Source organism: Parus major, chromosome 5 (genome assembly GCF_001522545.3).
Source record: "Parus major isolate Abel chromosome 5, Parus_major1.1, whole genome shotgun sequence".
Taxonomy (NCBI): domain Eukaryota; kingdom Metazoa; phylum Chordata; class Aves; order Passeriformes; family Paridae; genus Parus; species Parus major.
Genome location: NC_031774.1, coordinates 21,720,901 through 21,741,693, shown reverse-complemented (window position 1 = coordinate 21,741,693; position 20,793 = coordinate 21,720,901). Strand labels below are relative to the sequence as shown.

General features: G+C 45.6%; 1 protein-coding gene across 2 annotated transcripts in view; it reads right to left on the bottom strand.

The window, feature by feature from the left end:
• Positions 1–494: 494 nt before the first annotated feature.
• The window catches only part of CD82 (CD82 molecule), a 37,801-nt gene continuing 17,502 nt past the window's right edge, over positions 495–20,793 (bottom strand). For both annotated transcript variants that reach the window (XM_015631203.1, XM_015631204.2), the window contains exons 2-9: positions 19,287–19,368; positions 14,800–14,872; positions 11,348–11,472; positions 10,142–10,216; positions 5,395–5,502; positions 3,570–3,761; positions 3,194–3,277; positions 495–2,683 (exon numbers count right to left, since the gene is read on the bottom strand). In XM_015631203.1, coding sequence (XP_015486689.1) covers positions 2,606–2,683; positions 3,194–3,277; positions 3,570–3,761; positions 5,395–5,502; positions 10,142–10,216; positions 11,348–11,472; positions 14,800–14,872; positions 19,287–19,349 — 798 coding nt within the window. In that variant the 5' untranslated portion in view covers positions 19,350–19,368 and the 3' untranslated portion in view covers positions 495–2,605. The remainder of the gene's footprint in view (positions 2,684–3,193; positions 3,278–3,569; positions 3,762–5,394; positions 5,503–10,141; positions 10,217–11,347; positions 11,473–14,799; positions 14,873–19,286; positions 19,369–20,793) is intronic.

Sequence of the window (20,793 nt, the reverse complement as noted above, 5' to 3'; positions counted from 1 at the left end):
TGGCCATCTAGCTTTCTTCCTTCTCACAGTGGCAGGGCAGGGGCTGAGGAATCCTAGAGGAGAGTAGGAAAAATGATAGAGTTGAGCTTGCAAGAGCTGTATGCACTTTGGGCATATAAGCAAGCTTGTATTTTATCAGAATTAGTCCCCAAGGCTTATGACTTCAAACAGTGCAGACTGCGCAGATTTGAAGCAACATCTTCAAATATTTAGCTTAGGAGATAGCAAGTAATTCAAGAACTACCACTCAGTCAGCTCAGCCCAAAAGAGACCTACTTCATAAAACCAGACAAGGTTTACTTTAAAATACAGCCCAGAAAAATTGTCACCTCCCCCTGCTGGGCAGGATCTTTTCAGTCCACACTGATCTCACATATGTGTCTCAGACCTTTTGATACTTTGAATGAACAGTGAGTGATCTGCCTGAAAAGCAGAAAGGGGTGGAGAGGAAGCAAGGGGAAAACACTTCAATGCACAAGTCATAGGCAGAGATATATATTTTTTAGCAAAGTCTTTATTACAGAAATATTCACCCTCTAAACTTTTATATCTGTACATGCATTTCTTCCAGTAGGAAGATGTTGCTAAAACCAGACAAAAACAAAAAAGGAAATCCAGAATGGGCTCCTTTTTACTTGCTGCTCAGCGTTGGCATCTGTAACTGAACAATGATCTTGGAAGAACACATTAGAGAATAGACTTTGTGTTACAAAAGCCAGCAAGCTTTACTGCTAAGAGTGCCTTCTGCTATAGCAAAGGTCAGCTTGAAGGATCTGTTCAGGAAGGGGCAGATATCTCAAAATTGAAAAGCCTTATGAGACCTCCATAAAAACCAGTTGCCCAGTCACTCTCCCCAGTCATTGCTCTGTCCAAAGATGAGAAGAAAGCAGCAACCCACTGCTGGGGCCCTGATCCCCTGCACTAGCCTTTCTTCCCAGAAGGAAAAACAAGCAGGTAGTGAAACCATCCCTTGGGGTTACCCCATCCTAGTGGGGTTATTACTACCTGCCCCACCCCTGACAGGAGACAGTCCTGGAACCACCTCTGTAAGGCAAAGGCTCTCTCACCAAGTACCTTGTAAGGGGTCCCTGGCAAGGACCATCCACTTACCTCCCATACAGCTTCCTGATGTCACAGTCACTGTGCCACGTGTAACAGCAGGAAATCTGCTGTGCCCAAGACACCTCTAAAAGTGAGGATCTGCACCCAGCTCTCTTATGTAAGCAGCTGGGGCAGCGTTTTCATGTGCATTTCCTACCTTCTTCTGGTCTACACCACTTCTTGCCACTGGCCACTGGCTCAATAGTGCAAACAGCCTAGCCATTAGCACAGAAACCTGCAGCCTGCTGTCCTGGTTCTGGGCAAATTTGGGAGAAAACCTCCGAACTGCAACAACTGCAGAACCTGCTACTTATCTGCTGCAGTGATGGCACTTGAGGCAGAACTCAGGATTCAGCCATGGCTCCAGATCACAGTGGAGCCAGAAGAATGGACAACTGAAATAAAAGCAACTTATCTTTGCATCCCAGCTACAGAACCTATACTGGGCACTGATAGCAGTGATATTCCCAATACACAGCATCAGCAATCCAGTCAGATCCCTCCATACTCATATCTAAATCCACAGCTAACAAATTTTGTGTTCATAAAGGAGCAGGGGAAGAATCAAATTAATTGTGACCTCTATGAAGTTGGCAACCCAAGAATGCAAACAGCAGAGCCAGCCTGGGGCTGAGTCCACAGTATGCAGCAGTCTCTGAAGTAACCTCGAAGCTGACAGGAGCCAGCAAAGCAGAGCGAGGGGGAGAGGAAAAGATAAAGAGGCAAATGGGAAAAACATGTGTCAAATCCAAAACCCAAGGGATCCGTTCCAGAGGCAGCCGAGCACCAACACCACAATCTGCCAGGCCACACCAGGAATAAATAGGTAGGCTTGGCTCCCTCCTGGGGGCTTCTCATCATGCTCAAAGGGAAGAGCTCCACTGAAGGCAAGGCATAGCTGACTCCAGAAACAGGAGAAGCAAATGTGACAGCAGTACTCTGCATTTCAGATGAGAGCCTAGGCTGGAAGATGCATAGTAAGAGCTGAATCAGGTTAACTGCAAGGGATGAGAAGGCCTATAAAGCATGACTAGTTACCACCACACGTCAGTGAAGCTACCAAAGCACTGGAATCTCAACAGAATGCATGGCTCATGGGACTTCAGAGGGGGAGGCGAAAAGCTGTGCAGGAGAAGAACGAGGAGAAAACTTATTGTACGTTAGGCCCGGTGGGTTGTAGAATGAAGATATGAATAGTATTGTTTAACATGGAGCAGGCAGCAAAAGCATTGTCCCCTCAGGTTAATCAGTGTCTCATGTGACATGAGACAGTTTAAGTTCTGTTTCTTGAAGTAGAAATAATCCAGAGGCAGGATGCAGGTGGCCCAAGGGCCCTATTGTCAGAAGATCAGGCTGTGTTGCAGCTCTAACAGTTCTTAGCAGAGTGGTATCAGAAATGGGATGTCACAGGAATAATGGTCAATGGTTGGACAGTCTGGGTATGAGGCAGGAATGTTCTGTTTGCTCCTTTCTCTGTGGTGCCATAGCTCTGGAGTCAGCCAACTCAAGACTTGGGCACTTTGGTGTAGTCTTCGCTGTGTATGTTCTTGCAAAGCGAAATGGCCAGTATCATCCCCAGCAGCTGGAATAAGTATGAAGAATGGGAACAAAATCAGCAACCAGATAGATAAGGTGGGAAGAACAAGTGATACAGGGGAACAGAATACAGTGAACATCTTCTAATGACACCATACAGGTGAACAGAGTTAGTCCACAATGCAAGGCAAATTCAGTAACTGAAATGATAAAAAATTTGTCTTCATAAAGATGTAACTTCATCTGGAAACTATGTTATGGGCTTTTTAAGGCAACAAGTGGAATTTCATTAAAGAGGGATTTTGCTTGCCTCAGTATTCCGGTGATGGAATTGCCAAAAGTCAGATACAGCAGGCAGAACCTCAAGTAGACAAGGCTTTGTTTGATTTTTAAGCCCATCAACAAAAGCCGCAATTCAAATGTCCAGGCAGACACAACCAAGACCTAGAACTGCACTGCCATTAAACCAGGTGTCTATTACTTGAGAAAACAGCTTTGCCTTTAAAAAAGGTCTCTGTGATAAGAAAGTATAGGTTCATGTCAGGAAACTACTTACCTCTATAACAGCAACACCAGTGCAAACCCCAAGAATGATACCCAGGTTGTCCTTCAGCCACTGCTCTACACCATCCATGCATCCCTAAAGAGACAATATGGCCACAAAGAAGTGAAGCATGAATCTAAGTATCTCAAAACTGAAAACCTGTATCATATATTTGCATGCAGGAATTATCACAGGTACATGCCCTACCATGTTTCATGGAAGCTTTTGCAGAAAAGAGCAGGATCCCTGTCACCCTGTCCCCCCTTGCCCCAAATTCCACAGGTACTTCAAGCAATAAGGACGTGAAAGAACTGCTCTAAATTATCAGGGGAACAAAGACAAGGCAGCTTCACTGGAGACTTCACAGGGCCCAAACATGCCCACTCACCTTCTCATGAACAGGCCAGTCAGTATATGTTCCAGTGCCATTGACAGGCTCTTCCAGACTACAGAAACCTCTTCCTTCCAGTAAGTCCTTAGTCCTATTGGAGCAGGAGCACGGATACTCAGTATTGCTTCTGTTCCTAAGAATCTCATTATTTTCCCATTCCTTTGCTGCAGTCCAGCCACAGCAGGCAATCTAATAATGGGAGAGAGATAATGACATTCTTACACTTTGCACTGTCAAGACAACTGCACATGAAAATAGGCAGGTAGAAGTACTCAGGTGCTTTCTGTGCACCAACAACAGTCAGGCCATACAGTTTGCATGGATTACCCACACTAAACACCACCCCGGTTACTTACGGATAGAGCTGTCCAGAAGACAGGGACATTATTTCCTACTAAAGAGCCACTCTGCTAGCAAAACCAGGAGCTGAAGGGCCCTGGATGCCAGCTGTGGCCACCGCACGGTGGCGTCCCCATGCCGCCAAGCCCCAGCACACCACTGCGCGCCCGGGTGCAGCACGGACCAGCCGGAACACGGGATAGGGAAAATTTTCCATCCAAAGAAACGTTTACATTCCTATAGTGCCACGTGATAAAACTGTATTTGCTGAAGGGAAAAGCACATCGGGAAGTCTAGCAAGGAGTAAGAGCCTAAGCATGGATCTCAGTGCTTGCCCAGCAGTACAGAGCAGAAAGGCTGTTGGTGTCAAGGTCGAAGTTTAGGGAAAATCCTTCTCTGCTCAGAAAGGAAAAGTAATGTTTCTGCTATAATAGACAGGAGCTACAAACAGCTGAACATCCACATCAGGACAAGCATTTGGCTTCCAAAAGAGTGCTGTGAAGACACAGGCTCCAGAAGGAACTACATCTCCCTCACAAGAGGTTTGGACTTTAACTCCCGTTTACAGAACCCCACCCTCTTTCAAACGCTAACTCCAGTGTGTGAGATGAAGTAGACTCCTAACACTCAATTTCTCCAACTCTGCAAAACCTTTTTCTTCTGTCCCTACATAAAAGAAGGGCTCAAGCAGTAGCCTCTCTCCACAATAGGATTAGGCTTGAGTTCACTACCAAGGAGTCACAACTAGAGTGACAAAACATACATAAATCATTCTCCAAGAAGGAGAAATACTGCAGGTCAGTGTTCTGCAGACCAAAGAACAGACAGAAGACAAATGCTGTCACTTGTACTTACTACACATCAGTCCCATGCAGGGCATGTATTTAACAACAACAGCCAGCCAGCTCTCAAGCTTGTGGTTTGGCAGAAAACAACTGTCATGACTCCAGTGTGCTTGAATATTCTCTAGCTGCTCAAGTGCTGACCCTGATGCTAAAACAGAAACCATGGGCAGTTGGATGGCTCCCAAGAATGCTGATACTTGCAGAAGAACCATCACAATAAGCAAGCAACATGCACCCAGTAGTAAGGCAGATGGTGCTGCTGACTTGTCTGGCAATAAACTAGGGACTTTTTACTACAAAAATCATGTGCAAAATGTTTTTCACACATGTTAGTATTCAGGAGGCCCAACAGACAAAGAGAAGTGTTGGAGTGCCATTTGATAGGCTAGATACATTAGGCCATGTAACCAACACTAGCTAGTTCTAACACCCAGCATGCAGGAGTGGTTCAGGGTCTGACATAGAAGCAGCAAGCAAGATCATTTTCTAATCTGCAGGCACAAAACCTCACAGGTCACTTTGTAGATCAGACAGATTGATGTGCAATAGCTGTTTCTCTGTCCTCAGCCTAGCTTTAAAGGTCATTGCCTGCACTGACAAACAGCATCATCTGCCTCTTGTTGCCCCCCACAACTCACCTGTATCTGCACATAGTCCCATGCATCTTGCAAGTTCCTGTTATCTTCATCCGAAGGGTCATAATTTTTAATCAGACCTACAACTATGTTGGACAACTCAGCCTTCAACTGTCAAGAAAAAAAAAAGCAGGAGAGTTAGATTGTCAATTCCTGTAGCCTTCTCTTTGGTGTTTCAGATACATATATAAAACTACAGTCTCTCATAAAAGCTGACTGCAAACAGTTAAGAACTACAAATAAGGACAGCAGCTTTGCTGATGCAACAGCCAAAGCACCAGCAAGTCCCTGCCCAGACACAGGGAAAGCCTACAAACCTGATGAGAAATAAGGAAACAGAACTGGATACGGTTATCCTGCTAAGACACAGGCTGGACAGCTAACTGCCTGTCCCAGACAAGTCAGATGTGCAAGGTAAGTGCAAGCTGAAGGATAACATTGCCTTAAGAACCCACAGGTTATGTGTTTCTAACTTGGTACTGTAGGTGAGACCCTGGTCCAGAATCTCTGCTACTGCAGATCTCCACTGCTCAGGGAATATGTGAGCCACTCTGCTCATGAATGCAGACTGGTTTCCTGATATACAGCAGATGGAAACTTGCCTTTTTCACAAGGTGTTGATCTACCTCTCCCCAAACTCCCACAACTGCTTTTTCTATATTAAAACAGGAAGTATTACAACTGCTTATTACCTAAACTGCTCATTAACAGTCTTATCACAAAGTTCAGGTGTATCAAATCATCCCTTCACCACCATTCCTTTTCCAGAGATATTTACAACACCCTTCAGTTTGATGAGAGGTGCAAGCTACCACCGGGCAGACTCCTTCACCCTCTTCCTCCCACCTCCTTCCAAAGCTCTTCTTAACCAGCCCTGTACATGAGGACTGCTAAAGACAGACCCAGATTCACAAGAGGTTGGAGAAAAGTGCCATCAGACTGCCTGAGGGATAGGATAGAGTTACACCAGCCTAAGCACTAGGATGTTCCCATCCCACATATTACCTTTTTGACTGTGGTGCTACAGCATATTTCAAATCAGTGGAAATGGGTTTTCTCATTTCTACTCCTACCAAGCACTTTCAATGACCATGGCAAATACCAGGACACTCAGCAAGGGGAAGCATTGACTCCTGTTGAGAGAAGCTTCTCTACATCAGCAACTCTTCTTCCTACAAAAACTGCAGCTAACTTCACTGGGATCCGCTATGTCAGGCCAGACAGATGGGAGCTGCATGATCTTTCTTCTCATGATGTCTATCTCTTCCCCTTTTAATTACTTCACTTCCCCTTTTCCTTCCCTTCAAATCAAGGCAACCTGACCTGGTTCTCACTAATGAGATTGCCCTTGGCTGCTGCCATAAGCCTTATCAGTTACTGAACCTCTGTGTTCCCACCCTGACCCCTCCTGCACACTGCTGCTCCACATGCAGAGGGAGGCAAGGAGAGCTGGGTTTGTTTTCCTACCCTGGGCCCATCTAGCCCCTTATCTATTGGGTCAGATGGAGCCTAGTGTCACTTCTGCAAGAATCTCAGGATCCCACCACAAGCAGACAGGACTCGAACCTGATGTCCCAAATCAGCTACATAGGGTAACTGTATATCTGCTCTGCTCTTACTCTTACAAAAGAATAGACAAGAAGTCTTGCAAACAGTTATTGTTTCAAAGAGTGAGGCATTTGAAATTAAAGGAAAAAAATCAGGTATTCCTAAAGTGTTTCAGCAAGCAATCTGAGAATGGGGGAATATTATACAAACAGTGGCACAGCTCTGGAGCCACACAGGCAGCTTGCTTGTGGGTTTAACCCACAGAGCAGCCCAAAGGGAAAACACAGGCACCTGCAGCTGCTCACCCTTAAGCAGCTGGCAGAGGAAAACTGAAAGAGCAACAAGCTAGAAAGGCACATGGAACACTTTCAACATCCTAACCATCTTCACCCATTTAAAGCTATCAGGACTTAGTACTGTGTGAGACATGAATGCTTCAGGAAATTGAGACCCTTGCTTTCAGGGCTTCTTGCTCCTTCCCAGCTCTAGCAAGCCCAGTGTCAGAAGGCACAATCCCACCACCTCAGAGCAGGGGCACTTAGATCCCAGGCACCAAAGCCACATCTCAGTGCCAGCAAGGCTGTCAGTCTCCCCATCACATGGGCCACTGAAAAGGGAGATGGGGAAAGCTGAATGCCAGAGGCAAGAGCAGGTCTTTGATCACACAGTGGATTGTGCAGGCTTCTTCCCCTGTCAGACACTGTCTGTCATCTATCCTGTCCACGTCAGACGCAAGCTAGATCCTTCCCTCAGCATTTATTAACATCTAGCCTGCACACAAAAGCGGGCTCAAAAAATTAGGAAGGAGCTCTCCTCTGCCTTGTCACTTCAGATTCTGCAACTAATGCATAGTCCATAGCCCAGACAAGTCACTGCACGCAATCACACAGGCCTGTTTCCTGCAAACAATAGCTAGCAAGTAGGGCTATTCCCAAAACACCACCATTCTCCTTTATTCAATGCACTTTAGAGCCAAGCTGCACAGAACTGTGTGAACTAGGCCAAGAGCGAACTTGCCCAGGCTCTCACAATTTTAGGGGCTTGTGATCCACCAGATGTAGGTTAATGAACATTCAGTTCACAAAGCAGAATATCATTTGTAGCATTTATGGTTATTATTTTGTTGTCCATAAAAAAACCCACCCCCCAGTTTCAGACACCAACAAATGTAGGGAAACGAATGTTGCATCAACATCCTCCCAGAAAGTACCGGGCAATTCCAATCAGAAGGGGCATTCCTCTAACAATGCCCATGGGAGAGGCAAAGCAGCAGCCTTCCTGTCAGAGGCTCAGCCCATTCCAGTTATACTAACTCTATTTCAGTATACTTCCATTTGTCAGTGTGGGGGAGGGATTTTGACACCAAAAAGGAACAGATATGCCAACAATAACTTCAAGAAATAAATACTTCAGTTACAAGTGAAGGAGTGAGTATCACCTTGCTACATTCTGGATGCAAAATCCTTTCCTTCACTCTTGTTATTCCTTGTTTTATATCTAACCAAGTTCCTGAAGTCAGAAAGAAATAAACACAAAGAACACAATAGATATCTAGGGACTGGCTGTTGAGCAGTTTCAGTGTGCCTCACTGTGCTCCAGGCTGCCCTGGGATGACGTACAGCCAGCGAAGCAGAGCGACTTGCACAGCAGCACTGAAGCGCAGCCCCAAACCACTGTGCTGGAGGTTTCAGCCAAGACCTTCCTCAAACAGTTTTTCTTTGTGCTCTAGGGCAGGTACTTTGGAGGATCCCTGAAACAGAATGGTTCTAGAAGAGTTTTTCCATTAATTTTGTTCATTGGGGACTGAACAGGAGCATCTGCTCCAAGCCCAGCTTCCCTGACCATTCTCCCAGATCTCTAAAAGTGATGATTTCAGTCACACTGGCTCCAGCAGCTGTGCAAAACAACCCCCAGCACTTTTAAACTCTCCCTGTTCTGATGAGGTTTAAATGAAGAGCTACACCTTAAAAGCTAGAGTAAATTGGCAGCTGGAGGAGAAATGCTAACAGAGGTACAGAATTTCCTGATCTGAAGTCACATTTCCCCATAGCAGGGGAATGCCCATCCCCACACCTCCCTATCTGCATTAGTCAGAGCTCTTTGTTGAGAATCATCTTTACATACCAGTTTTAGTCACTGTTTTAGTTTCTCCTTCAGGTTCTGCAAGCTACAGTCCCACCACATTTGGTAAGGAACCCAGCCAACAGCTGCTCACAGTCACCACAGCACAAAGCTCACATCAGTTATGCTGGTGGCAGGCACCTTCCCCCTGCCCCCAAACTTCTCTACCAGCCTCCATCCATAGCTTCCTCAATGTTTCTGCTTTCTGTAACCATTTAGCTAAAGAGTTGGCTTAGGAGAGGCGAGCAGAGCCGTACAGTGGTACATACAGTCATACAGCAAAGGACAGGATTACCCACAACTTGTACCAGAAGCCAGTAGTGACCCTACAGCTATAACTTGTTCCCACTGCATAGATGTGGCTCCCAGTTTAGCTGTCAATTAGTGCCTGATTAGGCACTGCCTTGGCCAGGGAACCTATAGCCATGATCGACTGTTGCAGTGCACTTAAGTAGCTCAAAAATTATTTCCTTGTACACTACAAAGCATTGCGGAGCACTGTGAAACTGCCTTCCTGACAAAGGGATCCACTTCAAAATATTCAACCACTTGGCTTTAAACTCCAGCTGTAGAACAGGAACCATCAGATACTCGGGCTTGCCCCCGGGGAAAGAGGACAGCTCATCCAAGAAGAGTTCTACACACAGATGCAGAAAGACTGAAAGGACAGAACAAGATGGCACAAGGAGGAAGACCAGCCAGAAAAGCTCTCAGGCTGGTAACTCCCCAAGGCACCAGTGATGGCAACATGATAGTAACCACCACTACTACATGCCCAAATAGCTATCTACAGCAGGATCAAGAGCAGGTGTGGTCTAAAGCATTTTAGGACTTTTCACTGTTCCCATTACTCAAAAATAAAGCCTGCATACCAAATAAAGCTTCATAATCCTAGAGACAGCAGCACTATTGAGGCAGATACAGAAAAATCAAACAGCAAAGCTATTGAGCTTGGGTAGAGAAAAGGAGAATTGAATTATGCCTGCTAACAGCATAGCTCAGTTTGGAAGAAAGAATTTCTAAGTATCATTCTTCTCCCAAGCCAAGACCAAGGAAAAGACACGCAGCAATAAAGACGTACCGTCTCTTTCTGGAAGTAGATGACCAGTGCAGCAGCAATCTGAGCTAGGAGGATTATCATCAGGCAGGTGAAGTACTGGAAACAAAAAACAATGGGTGATCACTGTCAGTCTTTAGAAAGGTCAGTACATAGAAGTTAATAAAATTTCATATACAAGAGAAATCACAATGTTGAGCTAACATCTTTTTGCCTGCAGACAAACTCTGCTATCAACAATGCTTTCCCAGGAAAAGGCTGGGACCAACATCAGGCCAGTGCACCTCAGCAATTCTTCCATTAGGCCATCTGAAAGACTTCAGGGAGAAAAATGTTTACTACCACTCTCTGCATGTGTTGTCCCAAATGGGACTCTCTCCCCAACATCCATTCCCAGACCATTCTGGCCTCAGTCAATCGGTTGGACTCTGCCTACCCCTAGCCTCAACAGAAAAAGAAGTCCATTTTACAAACCTACTTTTTAATTTATTTTTTTTGATCAATTACCTTTTTAAAAAATTCTATTTAATTTGTTTGAGGATCTAAATTTAAGATTCACCAGAAAACTGCTGAGGTTACTTTTAAATGGTTGCAGCTACTACTGCTAGATGAGGAGATGCTCCTAATACCAGGACACACAATGTGTGCCATGTTTGGTTTCCAATACGTATGTGTTCTGAATAAGATAGAGTCAAGTAGCAGGCTGAGGTATATGAAGCTGGTATCATCTCACCCATCATGGACAGAAAGCTTCCTATAGATGAATTGTCTGAAGAGAGGTCCTGACATATAGGACATTCCTAGCTGGGTCTCTCTCAACTCTTGCACTTTCCACAGATGTGACACAACAGGACGCTGTCACACTCTTTTCTTTCTCTGCCCTTGGAACTTGCTCTTCCACCACTGAGAGCACAGTACCAACTGGGAAGTCAGGGTGAGGGGGACAGGGTACACCTCTCAGTTGGCAGTCCTCGACCCACTATGTGCAGAAAGTGTCCATGACATCCTCTCTCATTCACAGTTCTGAGCTCATTATCAGTAATGTCTGAGGAGCTCTGCTGCAGTCTGCTGACTGCTGCAGAATTTAATGTGTACAAATTAAGAACTAGATCTAAGTTGACCTAGCAGAAATAATATCCCCAGGAGACCAAAGCCCCATCCACAATCCAACAGATATTTTGCAGGAGAGGTATTAAAGGTTGGCACCAAAACAGGCATGAATACTCTCACCAGACCCAAGAGACATCGGATTTCATTGACGGCTCCAAGACAGCCCAGGAACCCCATTAGCATGGTGAGCGCCCCAACACCAATGAGGATGTATGCACCAGTCTTCAGGGAAGGAGATGACATCTCTGTAGGAGCCAGCAGAAGGAACAACATTAGCTACTGACAAAAAAATACGTCTGCCATCATCATTTATAGAGCTGTCCCCATATCTACTGACAATTGTCTTTGTCTGCTCCAAAGGGACTGCACAGATGTGTGCCGAAGATGGCCACAGATAGATGCTTCTGGTTGTCTTTTGATGAAGGCAGACTTAAAAGCCATCCTGCAGGTCTCCAGAGTCTGAAGGACTCAAGGTGACTCCAAACAAACAAACCTTGTTTGGAGAAAGTTATCTCCTTACTGGAATTTTACTCCCTCATGAATGTACTTCAAGTAACAGTAATATAAAAGATGATCTACTCGATAACTACTGTCTATTTGCTTCAATTTCCTTTGCTATCTTCAGGGAAGCTTTCTGCCAAGTCTGAACCCCCTTTTTGGATAGCCTTTTCACTTTAATGCAATATTCCTTGATGTAACCATTCTGTTTTCACTTATCCGCTTACAGTCAACACTGGGACAAACTAATTCTGTGGAGTGAAACATGCAACAAGCTACAGCTAGTGTTGAGCACAGATGATGTGGCAGGTTACTCAGCAAGTCTGCATTGAATGGCTTGTGGCCAGGTACTTACCACAGGCTGTTGCAGCACCTGCCCAGCCCCTGAAAACAGATGCTATTCCATAAAAAAAAGATATAATACCCAAAAAGCTACTTTTACAAATCTTCCTAGATCTCCCTTTTATTGTTTTTAATGTCTGCACTTTTGAATGCTCAACAGTTTTTCAACCAAGTTTAGGTCAGATTTCAGACATGCTGGTGATGTCAGCCCTCTCCCCATAGCATTCAGTACTGCAAGCAACAGAATTAAAATTCTTACATTTGAGTTGGTCAGCAGACTATTTCTTGCAGAATAGGATTGGAGAGGGCAATCATTACAGCACAAAAGCTGAAGAGATACTTTATCTAGAAACAATAACTACAAACTTCATTTATAATTAAGAGACATTCCTGTATCTGCTAGCAACAGACTGTAGGGGAATTTTGGATGTCCAGTGATTAATGAAAATAACATTTTTAGAGCTCAGCATTTAGTTTCCTGAACTAAGCAAGTCTCAGGAGACAAACTTCCTCTGAGCTCCTTCGGAAATATGTTAAAGAGAATAATCAAGCCCAGACTGATACTCTCTCCACTAATATATACTTCCCCCTGCTTCTGATACCTGGCACAAGCCACCAGCTTCCAAACTTTTTTCCCTAAAACATTCTGAACAGAGGGAAAGTTCAATTATCAAGAAGTGAAGCAGGTCCATTTGCCACACAGGTCACTTCAGCCTTGATTAATTTCCAGGCCAGACTCTCCCTGGCTGGACACATGCCACAAACCCCAGGATCCTGCTCCCTCACCAGTCCTGTGACTCTTGCTGTGCAGGTTACGTGCTGATACTGCAAAGCATTTACTGAAGCAGCAGCCTTACAGGAATGATCTCCACAAATCTACCCTACTCCCTCCCTCAAGATCAGCTCAGCTATCATGCAAGTCAGTGCTCGAGTGCCCAGGCTGCAACACCTCCACAGTGCCAGAAAGCAGTTGTGTCATCAAATTCCCATCAGAAGAAAGAAAAAGGTACTTCCAACTCAAAAGCCCCTTGGAGAACTGACAGTGTCAGGGGACAGGAGCCACACTTGCAGTTCTCATCTGCAATGGTGTTGTCTTGCAAGAGAAGGCTCTGAGGGCATTCAACTCCTGCTTGTTTGCCGTCACTCCGTGTTTTTCCCTGCGCTGGGCAGGCAGCCAAGCAAGTACAACAGGCTCCTTTGGCAGCAGCTGGGGTGCCCTCCCTGATGCCTAGGTTACTAAAGCAGAGGGAAAGAGGGGCAAGGCATGGGAAAGGAAGTGAGGGGGCAGGGAGAGAGCTGATACTGGAAATCTCCAGGAAGGAAATTAAGTTCTTAAATGCTCTGTTAGCAGAGATTCCAAGTAAATGAGAAGAAGCAGAGCCAAGTTCTCCCGCCAAAAGTGGCTTTAACACCCATCAACCTGAGGGAATCAGCTGCTGACCCACTGCTACTCTGATAGTCTGAGCACACCTCAGACTGTGAGGGGTATTGCAAACAGCCAGGCCATGACAGGCTCCTTTTATTGTATTGTTTCTGCTCATGCCCCCACCTTATTAACCAACATCCCTTGCTGTGCTTCTTGACCTTCTAGTACTGCAGTAGCAAGCACAAAAGCAGAGTAAGGAGCAGCATCTGCATGTGTGGTATTAGCAGGGCTGTCTTCTCCATCCAGCACCTTTCAAACCAGGCCAGAGTGCTCAGCAGGACTTGTGAGATAAAGCCCTTTGCAGAATCAGCGTAGCTGGGAACAGGGCTATGAATGTCATTAGTGTTCATTCCCCATATGCACACAGCCCTCCTGCACTGTCTGAGGCTGGTGCTCAACCCAGCAATTCTGGAGGTAGTGACAACCAGAGCCACCAACCAGAAAAGTTTGAAATGGTTCTATAAGAAAAAGCCCAAAGGAAGCAGAGCTTGTGAAAGATGGAACTGAGATACTCATTTGGTCAAAGTCCACTTAGAGTCCTCTGAAGCCCAGACTCTACTAAGACAGCTCATTTTTTTTGTTTTTTGCAGAAAGCTGACCTTCTGTTAAGATTCAAGCCAAAGTTTGTGACTGGCTTTAGGGAAAGGAAGCTAAGTCCCTTGCACAATACAGAACACCTCTGACACCCAGGGTAAGTCTCATCAAGTGTATACAAGAGTATGTTTTAGAAGTCAAAGCATTTCACACACCTACAGCCCCCAAATCTGCATCCTCTACTGCTTAGGAACAAACATACCATCTCCTTCCAAAGTAAATGAAGCATCAATAAAACCAGGTACTTACTTTCCTTGGCATTTAAACCATTTAAATTGAAATAGATCATTACAGGAAGAAAGCAGTGGAGAACTCACACAGCAAAACTGCATTAAGGCACTGGGGGCCTTTGCACATGACGGTAATTAGGAAATCATTGTGCAGACACAGAGCATGCAATGAAAATAGGATGAAATACTAGCCCCTGTGTTTAAGATGGCACATTTGGATTGTTGGTTGAAGAGGCAATAGTCTCACTCAGTCTGGCCCTGGTGTTTCAATCCACAAGACTAAGAGGAATGCTGTGCCTCTAGGGTTGTTCCCTTTCACCGTGTCCCTGATAACAATCCCATCTTGCTAAACACCATGTTACTGCTCAGGCCACAGACTATACACAAAAGTATTGCTATTCCTAGATTACACCACGGTCAAACACAGCCCCAGAACAGAGTCAATTTAGAAAAAGAAGGAAGATGAAGAAACACAGTCTTACGTAGAACTGCAATGAAACTTGTTTTGTCGGCCAGAATCCATATTCCAAACCCCAGGATCACAGCACCCAGAATCTGAAAGAGCAAGAACAAAGCATACACAACTTGTGTAAGTTATAAGCTTAGATAAATAAGAAGAGGCAGCCACTATTATCCATACTTCCAGTTTAAAAACAATCATTCCTTTGCTGTTCCCACCCATCTCCCCTACGGTACTCCTCCCACAGTAAACAGGATTAGCACAACTCCAGGAAGAATGCCTCAGCCAACTGCACAGGAGCCCCAGGATCTGCTTGGCAGTTTTTCACACAGTATTTTAATAGCACATAATGTTGTATAGGAGGACCATTCAAAACAGTCTGAGGAAGAGACACCCTGCTGCTAGAACATTGTTGTCAGAAGCAAAAGGTAAATGCAGTGCTTCTGTAAAGAACCTAGGAAAGACAAACACACGATTTTAAATATTTTTCATTAAATAGAGAAACCCATGACTATAAGGGCAAGGCTGGAAGATAGCTGACAAAGGATTAGATATCTGGCAGCTGGAACCTCTCCAGGCAGGAAATCTTTGGCTTGTCAGGCTCTGTTACAATGTTATGGCTTCAAACCACAAAGACAAAAATCCAGCAGCAGGTTCCCTTGAGCAAAGTGCTTCACCCCTTCCAAAGCCAAGCCTAGGCATTTTGGCTTGGCCCCTACTTTATGGCAGAATACCTGAGCCCCAACAAGAGTTATGAAACATTAGCTGTGGCCTCTGCCTTGCTCACCCACCACACAGTCTTATGTAGGGCAAGGATTAGTAGAGCAATACATCCCTGTGAGGACTCAGCTGAATCCAGCCACTGAATTCAGTAGCCAAGAAACACATACATTTTCCCATCTCACTTTTAAAAGGTGGGGGGAAGCATGCTCTGTTTTAGTCTTCACATATCAGCAAGTCTTCAGGCTTGATAAGAAGCTAAAACTTGTGCTGTTCGGCCAACTAGGACTGGAAAACACTTGTGCAAAGGTCCAAAACAGGCTTTGAAGAAACAAGGAGTGGACAAGAACTGCAAGTGAACTGCAAGCAGCTGTTCTCACATCAGCAGGATTTCAAGACAGGATGAAGTGAAATAAAATAACAGGGCTAAAGAGACATTGCAATTCTGTGCTTCATTAGATAATGTTTTAATACTTGAGAGACATGGAAAATGCCAAACCGTCACCCTGGCAAGCTGGCAGAGAGGGTTGTACAGACAGGCATTGGCTCCACACTTTGAAAGTTTATGCTAGGCTTCAGCTTCTCATACAAAGAAGCTTTTCTGAACAAAGATAAAGGCACAGTCTGAAATAAGCTGCTTGCAAGCATCCCTGTCTTGGCAGAAGGTGCATCATGTAGTTAGCTCTGGTGACAGCATCAGAAAGTCATCAAGAAAGTTCCCACCTACGAAGCATACTGACTCAGCTTCAGAAAACATGTAGCTGTTGTATTGCAGAAAAAAAGAATTTCCCCTTGCCTTATGTCCCAACATGCTGCACCCGCAATGCTCAGTCTGCTGATCAAGCCAGAAAGGCCCCTTGAACATCCAACAGCTGGGACACCTAAAAAATTCCTCTCAAACTTGGTAGTATCAAGAATTGTTGAATTAACAATTTAAGTCTCAAGTTTAAACTATAGTTTTAATAAACATTTGTGGAAGCAAAGATGCAAACCGGGCTGTACGTGACATCCCTTTTGGCTCACTGACCCTGAAATGTCACCTAAGTTTTGCTGTTGCTGACAAAACACAGAAGGGCTGCTGAGCAGAGTTCCTGGGAAGTTATTTGTTATGAGGTGCTCAGACTATCCAAGGCCTGTTTTCACTCTGATCTTTGCTCCAGTCCACAGCTTGTGCATTTGCCAAGAGCTGCTGTGGAAAACACTGCAAGGGGAAGGCAGGGAGACAGTAACTACAGGCAGGGAGAAAACACTGTCCCATTAACAGGAGTGTATTTACTTCCTAGCAGGATAGTAGTTCTACTCAGCATCTTCAGGAGTTTGCATCGCATAGCAAGGCTGCTTCTGCACTGGCTTGGCTTCAGACCCTCCAGAGAAGAAATCACATCTGATTTCCATGGAGTTTAATTCCTCTGCTCCACTGCTGTAAACTCCTGAAGTGGGGAACAGATGTCTCCCCTCCTCCCCAGGGGGTGGAGGTTTCACCCCCAGTTTCAGCAAAATGTCCTTCTACACACAAGCCAGAAGGCTGCAGATCCCTCAATACAGGGCCAGCAGTTTCCCACGGAGAGCTAGTCAAGAGGGGCTTGGAAAAACTAAACTGACTCATCTTGCTGGAAAGAACACCTGGGGGTTCCCAGCTTTCCTTCCCAGCACTGCTTTCCTTCATGCTCAGACTGTGTGATGTAACACTGAACCTGCTGGCACAGGGGCCAACAGAAAGGCTCTAAAACTCTAGCCTTTGCTTGAGGTAGCAGCCTTCTGCTGCATTTACTGAAGGGTTAGAAGCAGGACAGACAGTTATATGTTCCAAACAAATAGTTTCCAGAGACTGTTAAACTTGCCTTGCAAAGCTCTTTTCCCTTTAAGGAGAAGCATGTGCTGCAGCACGTGTCTGCTAACCAAGAAGGCAGACATGTTAAATTCAGATTAGGAAACTAAGATTATACTCCAAGCTTATCTGGTATCTTTTCTAGCAAGCAGGCAGGCAGTCCAAGTAACCTTCTTCCCTTTAACCAAAGCAGGTCAAACCCTTCCCTGAAGTAAAGCTCCAAGACTACAAAATACCACTAAGTCCCTGAACTACTTCAGCTACAGCAAGTGACCTTCTCACAGACCTCGAACTGTAGAGAGGTGCTATTTCAATGACTAACTTCTAAAGAGAGTCACCAGCATGTCTCTAAAGGCTTCAATCATCAGCAAGGCCAGCTGATGCTTTAGCCAGCAAGGGCTGGCCTGCACGGGGTGCAGTCACATAGCCTCACTCAAGGTCCAGAGCAGACACCGGGCCCTGTCAGCAGTATTGGTGCTCACCTTTGCTCAAGCACTCTCCTCACAAAGCTCAGCAGCTTCAGGAAACCAGTGCAAGGCATTCAAAACCTGTCTGTGCTGACAGCTCATAGCAACTCAAGACAAGCAGTTCCTCTGCTAGGTTAATACAGCTCTACCACACTGTATAAGCTCAAGAATTGCCAAGTACCCTCCCCAATTCAGACCTTGAAAAACAAGAACGGAAAAACGTCTCAGGTCAACTACTTCCTATGAGAAAGAGGGAGTAATATACACCACCTTCCTCAAAACCTGGCATGTGCAAAAAGCCTGCCCTCAGTCAAGACAGAAGCACACTCAAAATCTTCACCCCAGAGAAGTATCAAGCTCAGCCAGAACACAGTGGCTTTGGAGACCTCACTTTGACAGAGAAGTCTGAGGGGAAGACAATGCCTGTGCTGCACTGCAGGGTTAAAGAGCTCATTTAAAGCAGCTTCTCCCTTTAGTCAGCACAGACCTTCTCACAATACATCCCAGATCAGCCTTCCACAAGAGGGAGGGGGGCTGGGTGCTACACCAGAGGAACTGGCTTGGAGCAGGGTGTGCACAAGAGAAAGAATAGCTACTTCAAATCATTCGCCACCCAGACAGGAGTTCTCAAACCTCTCCAGAGCCCAGAGAGGGATTCGGCTCACCTTATCATGATTCACTTCCCTCCCTTCTCTCCCAGCCTGACCCTTCCTTTTCTTTACACACTGCACAAAGGATAACGATATTAGACAGGCTACTTTCTTGCTGACATGTGGAAAGCTGAAAGCTTGCACTTCCCCACTACACCATTCCATTGCAAGGCATCACCAACAACACCATCACTACCCACAGGGCACACAATATCTAGGCATCAGAAAGAATGTGTCTGGCCCACCCACATCCAATCTGTTCCAAAAGGAGTTCATCTTTTGCTACTTGCTTACACTTGAAAATAACTGCACCCAGTGGTTCCCCAGACAAGCCTGTCCCAGTCTCCCCCACCTCCCAACTCCATTTCAAACAGGGGACTTGGACTAATTCATCTTGTCACAAATCAAAACCAGCCGTTGGGACTCAAACAAAATTAGAGTTGTTCTTTGAAGCCTGGCTGGCCTATTTAGGAGGGCACTGGCATTACTTGGCAGGTTTTGTAGCTTTGCTGCTCGGGGACAGTTCAGCTGCTGCTCCAGATGTGTCAGAGAAAGTAGTTACAACTACTCTCCTTCTAGAAAGAACCTGTAATTCCTGCTTTCCATTCCCAGTGCAGGAATGGAGCTGTGTGCACTGGAGGCAGCAGGTGGCTACTGGGAGTGGAGCTGCTTGGCATACCTGAGATACACACAGCAGCTCTGACATCCCTCCACTTCAGGGCTCCCCTCCCTCCTTCCGAAACTCTGTCCATTTTATTGAATGAACACACTGGGCCAACACCCAGAAAAAAAAAACTTTGGTCCAGACCTTCCTTCTTACTCCACAGATGCCCAAAATACTTACAAGGAACAGGAGATTGAAAAGGAAGAGGAAGTACTTGGTGACTTTTAGGCAGCCAGACCCCATTTTCTTTCACTTACAGGACCTAAGGGGAAAGCAGACAGACAATGAGTTATGTTACAGACAGGTCCTCTGGGCAGCTTCAGAGCAACAGCCTTACCCTGTGCAGAGCTCTGGATCATCTGGTGGGCCTCAGAGCACATGCACAGACAGCACAGAATACCAGAGGAATTGCTTTTTCAGGACAGTAAAACAGGACATCCACACCACAGTACAGTCACTGCTGCCAAGATCTCCTGGAGAGTGACACACATCTCAGCAGTTACAGAAGACATTTAATCACAAATGCACTGCTAATTCCATCACTATTTATATGGACTTTGCAGTAGTAGCATCAACCAAAATACCAAGCCTAGCTACTACTCCTGGTGGTGAACAGTAATGCAAGCTACTCAATTCCCAGACAGCAGTAAAAGAGACGTATGGAGCTTCTGGAGCACCACAGCTAATTAAAGGCAACAGAAGTTATTAAGGGGCTGGAGCATCTCTCCTATAAGGACAGGCTGTGAGAGTAAGGCCTGTTCATCCTAGAGAAGAGATGACTGAGAGGGGACCTCATCAATGTCTACCAGTATCTGAAGGGAGGTGTCAGAGGATGAAGCCAGGATGCAGTCTTTGCACCACAGGCATCAGAGCTTGCCTGCAGTGCCAAGCAACAAGACAAGAGTCAACAGGCAGAAACTGATGCACAGGAAGTTCCACCTGAACATGAGGAAGAACTTCTTCCCTGTGCATGTGACCACACACCAGAACAGATTTTCCCAGAGAGGGTGTGGAGCCTCCCTCACTGGAAATACTCAAGAACCATCTAGATGCAGTCCTGTGTCATATGCTCTTGGATGACCCTGCTTGAACAGGGAGGTTGGACCAGATGACCACTGTGGTCTCTTCCAACCTGACCCATTCTGTGGTTCTGTCAGCTTTCCTGCTTCTCCTTCCTGCCCCAGACTCGGTTGTTTCCCAGATAAACAACAGAGAACTTTTAATTTCTTTAAAATTTGTTCTACCAAGCTCCTTGCTCCAAACACACCATGCACCTTTAAGAATCACCAGCCAGAGGAAGAGCAATACACCAGGCTGGGGTCACCAGCCTGGCCTGGGAAGAAATAGCCTCAAGAGAGAGCAAGGTCAGCAAGGTTCTCTGCTGTCAGCCTGGGTGTACCAAGGATCACCGGAGCCCACTCCGTTCTTTTGTTTCAATCAAAGGCTTTTGCTTAATCCTATTAAATATTTAGGTTAACTCTGGAGCTAAACTGGTATGTGGGCCTTGTTATAACTGGCTAGCCTTCCCAACAAGCAATTGTCACCCTCAAACTACCAGGAGAGAGCACAAGTCTGAACTCTGTGTCTCAAGTTGCTGCTCTAACTTCAAGGAATGCCATGGCTAGAGACTGTGCTAAGACCATCACTGCACAGCAGCTAGCAAGATGTTATTAAGATGGGAAGCAGC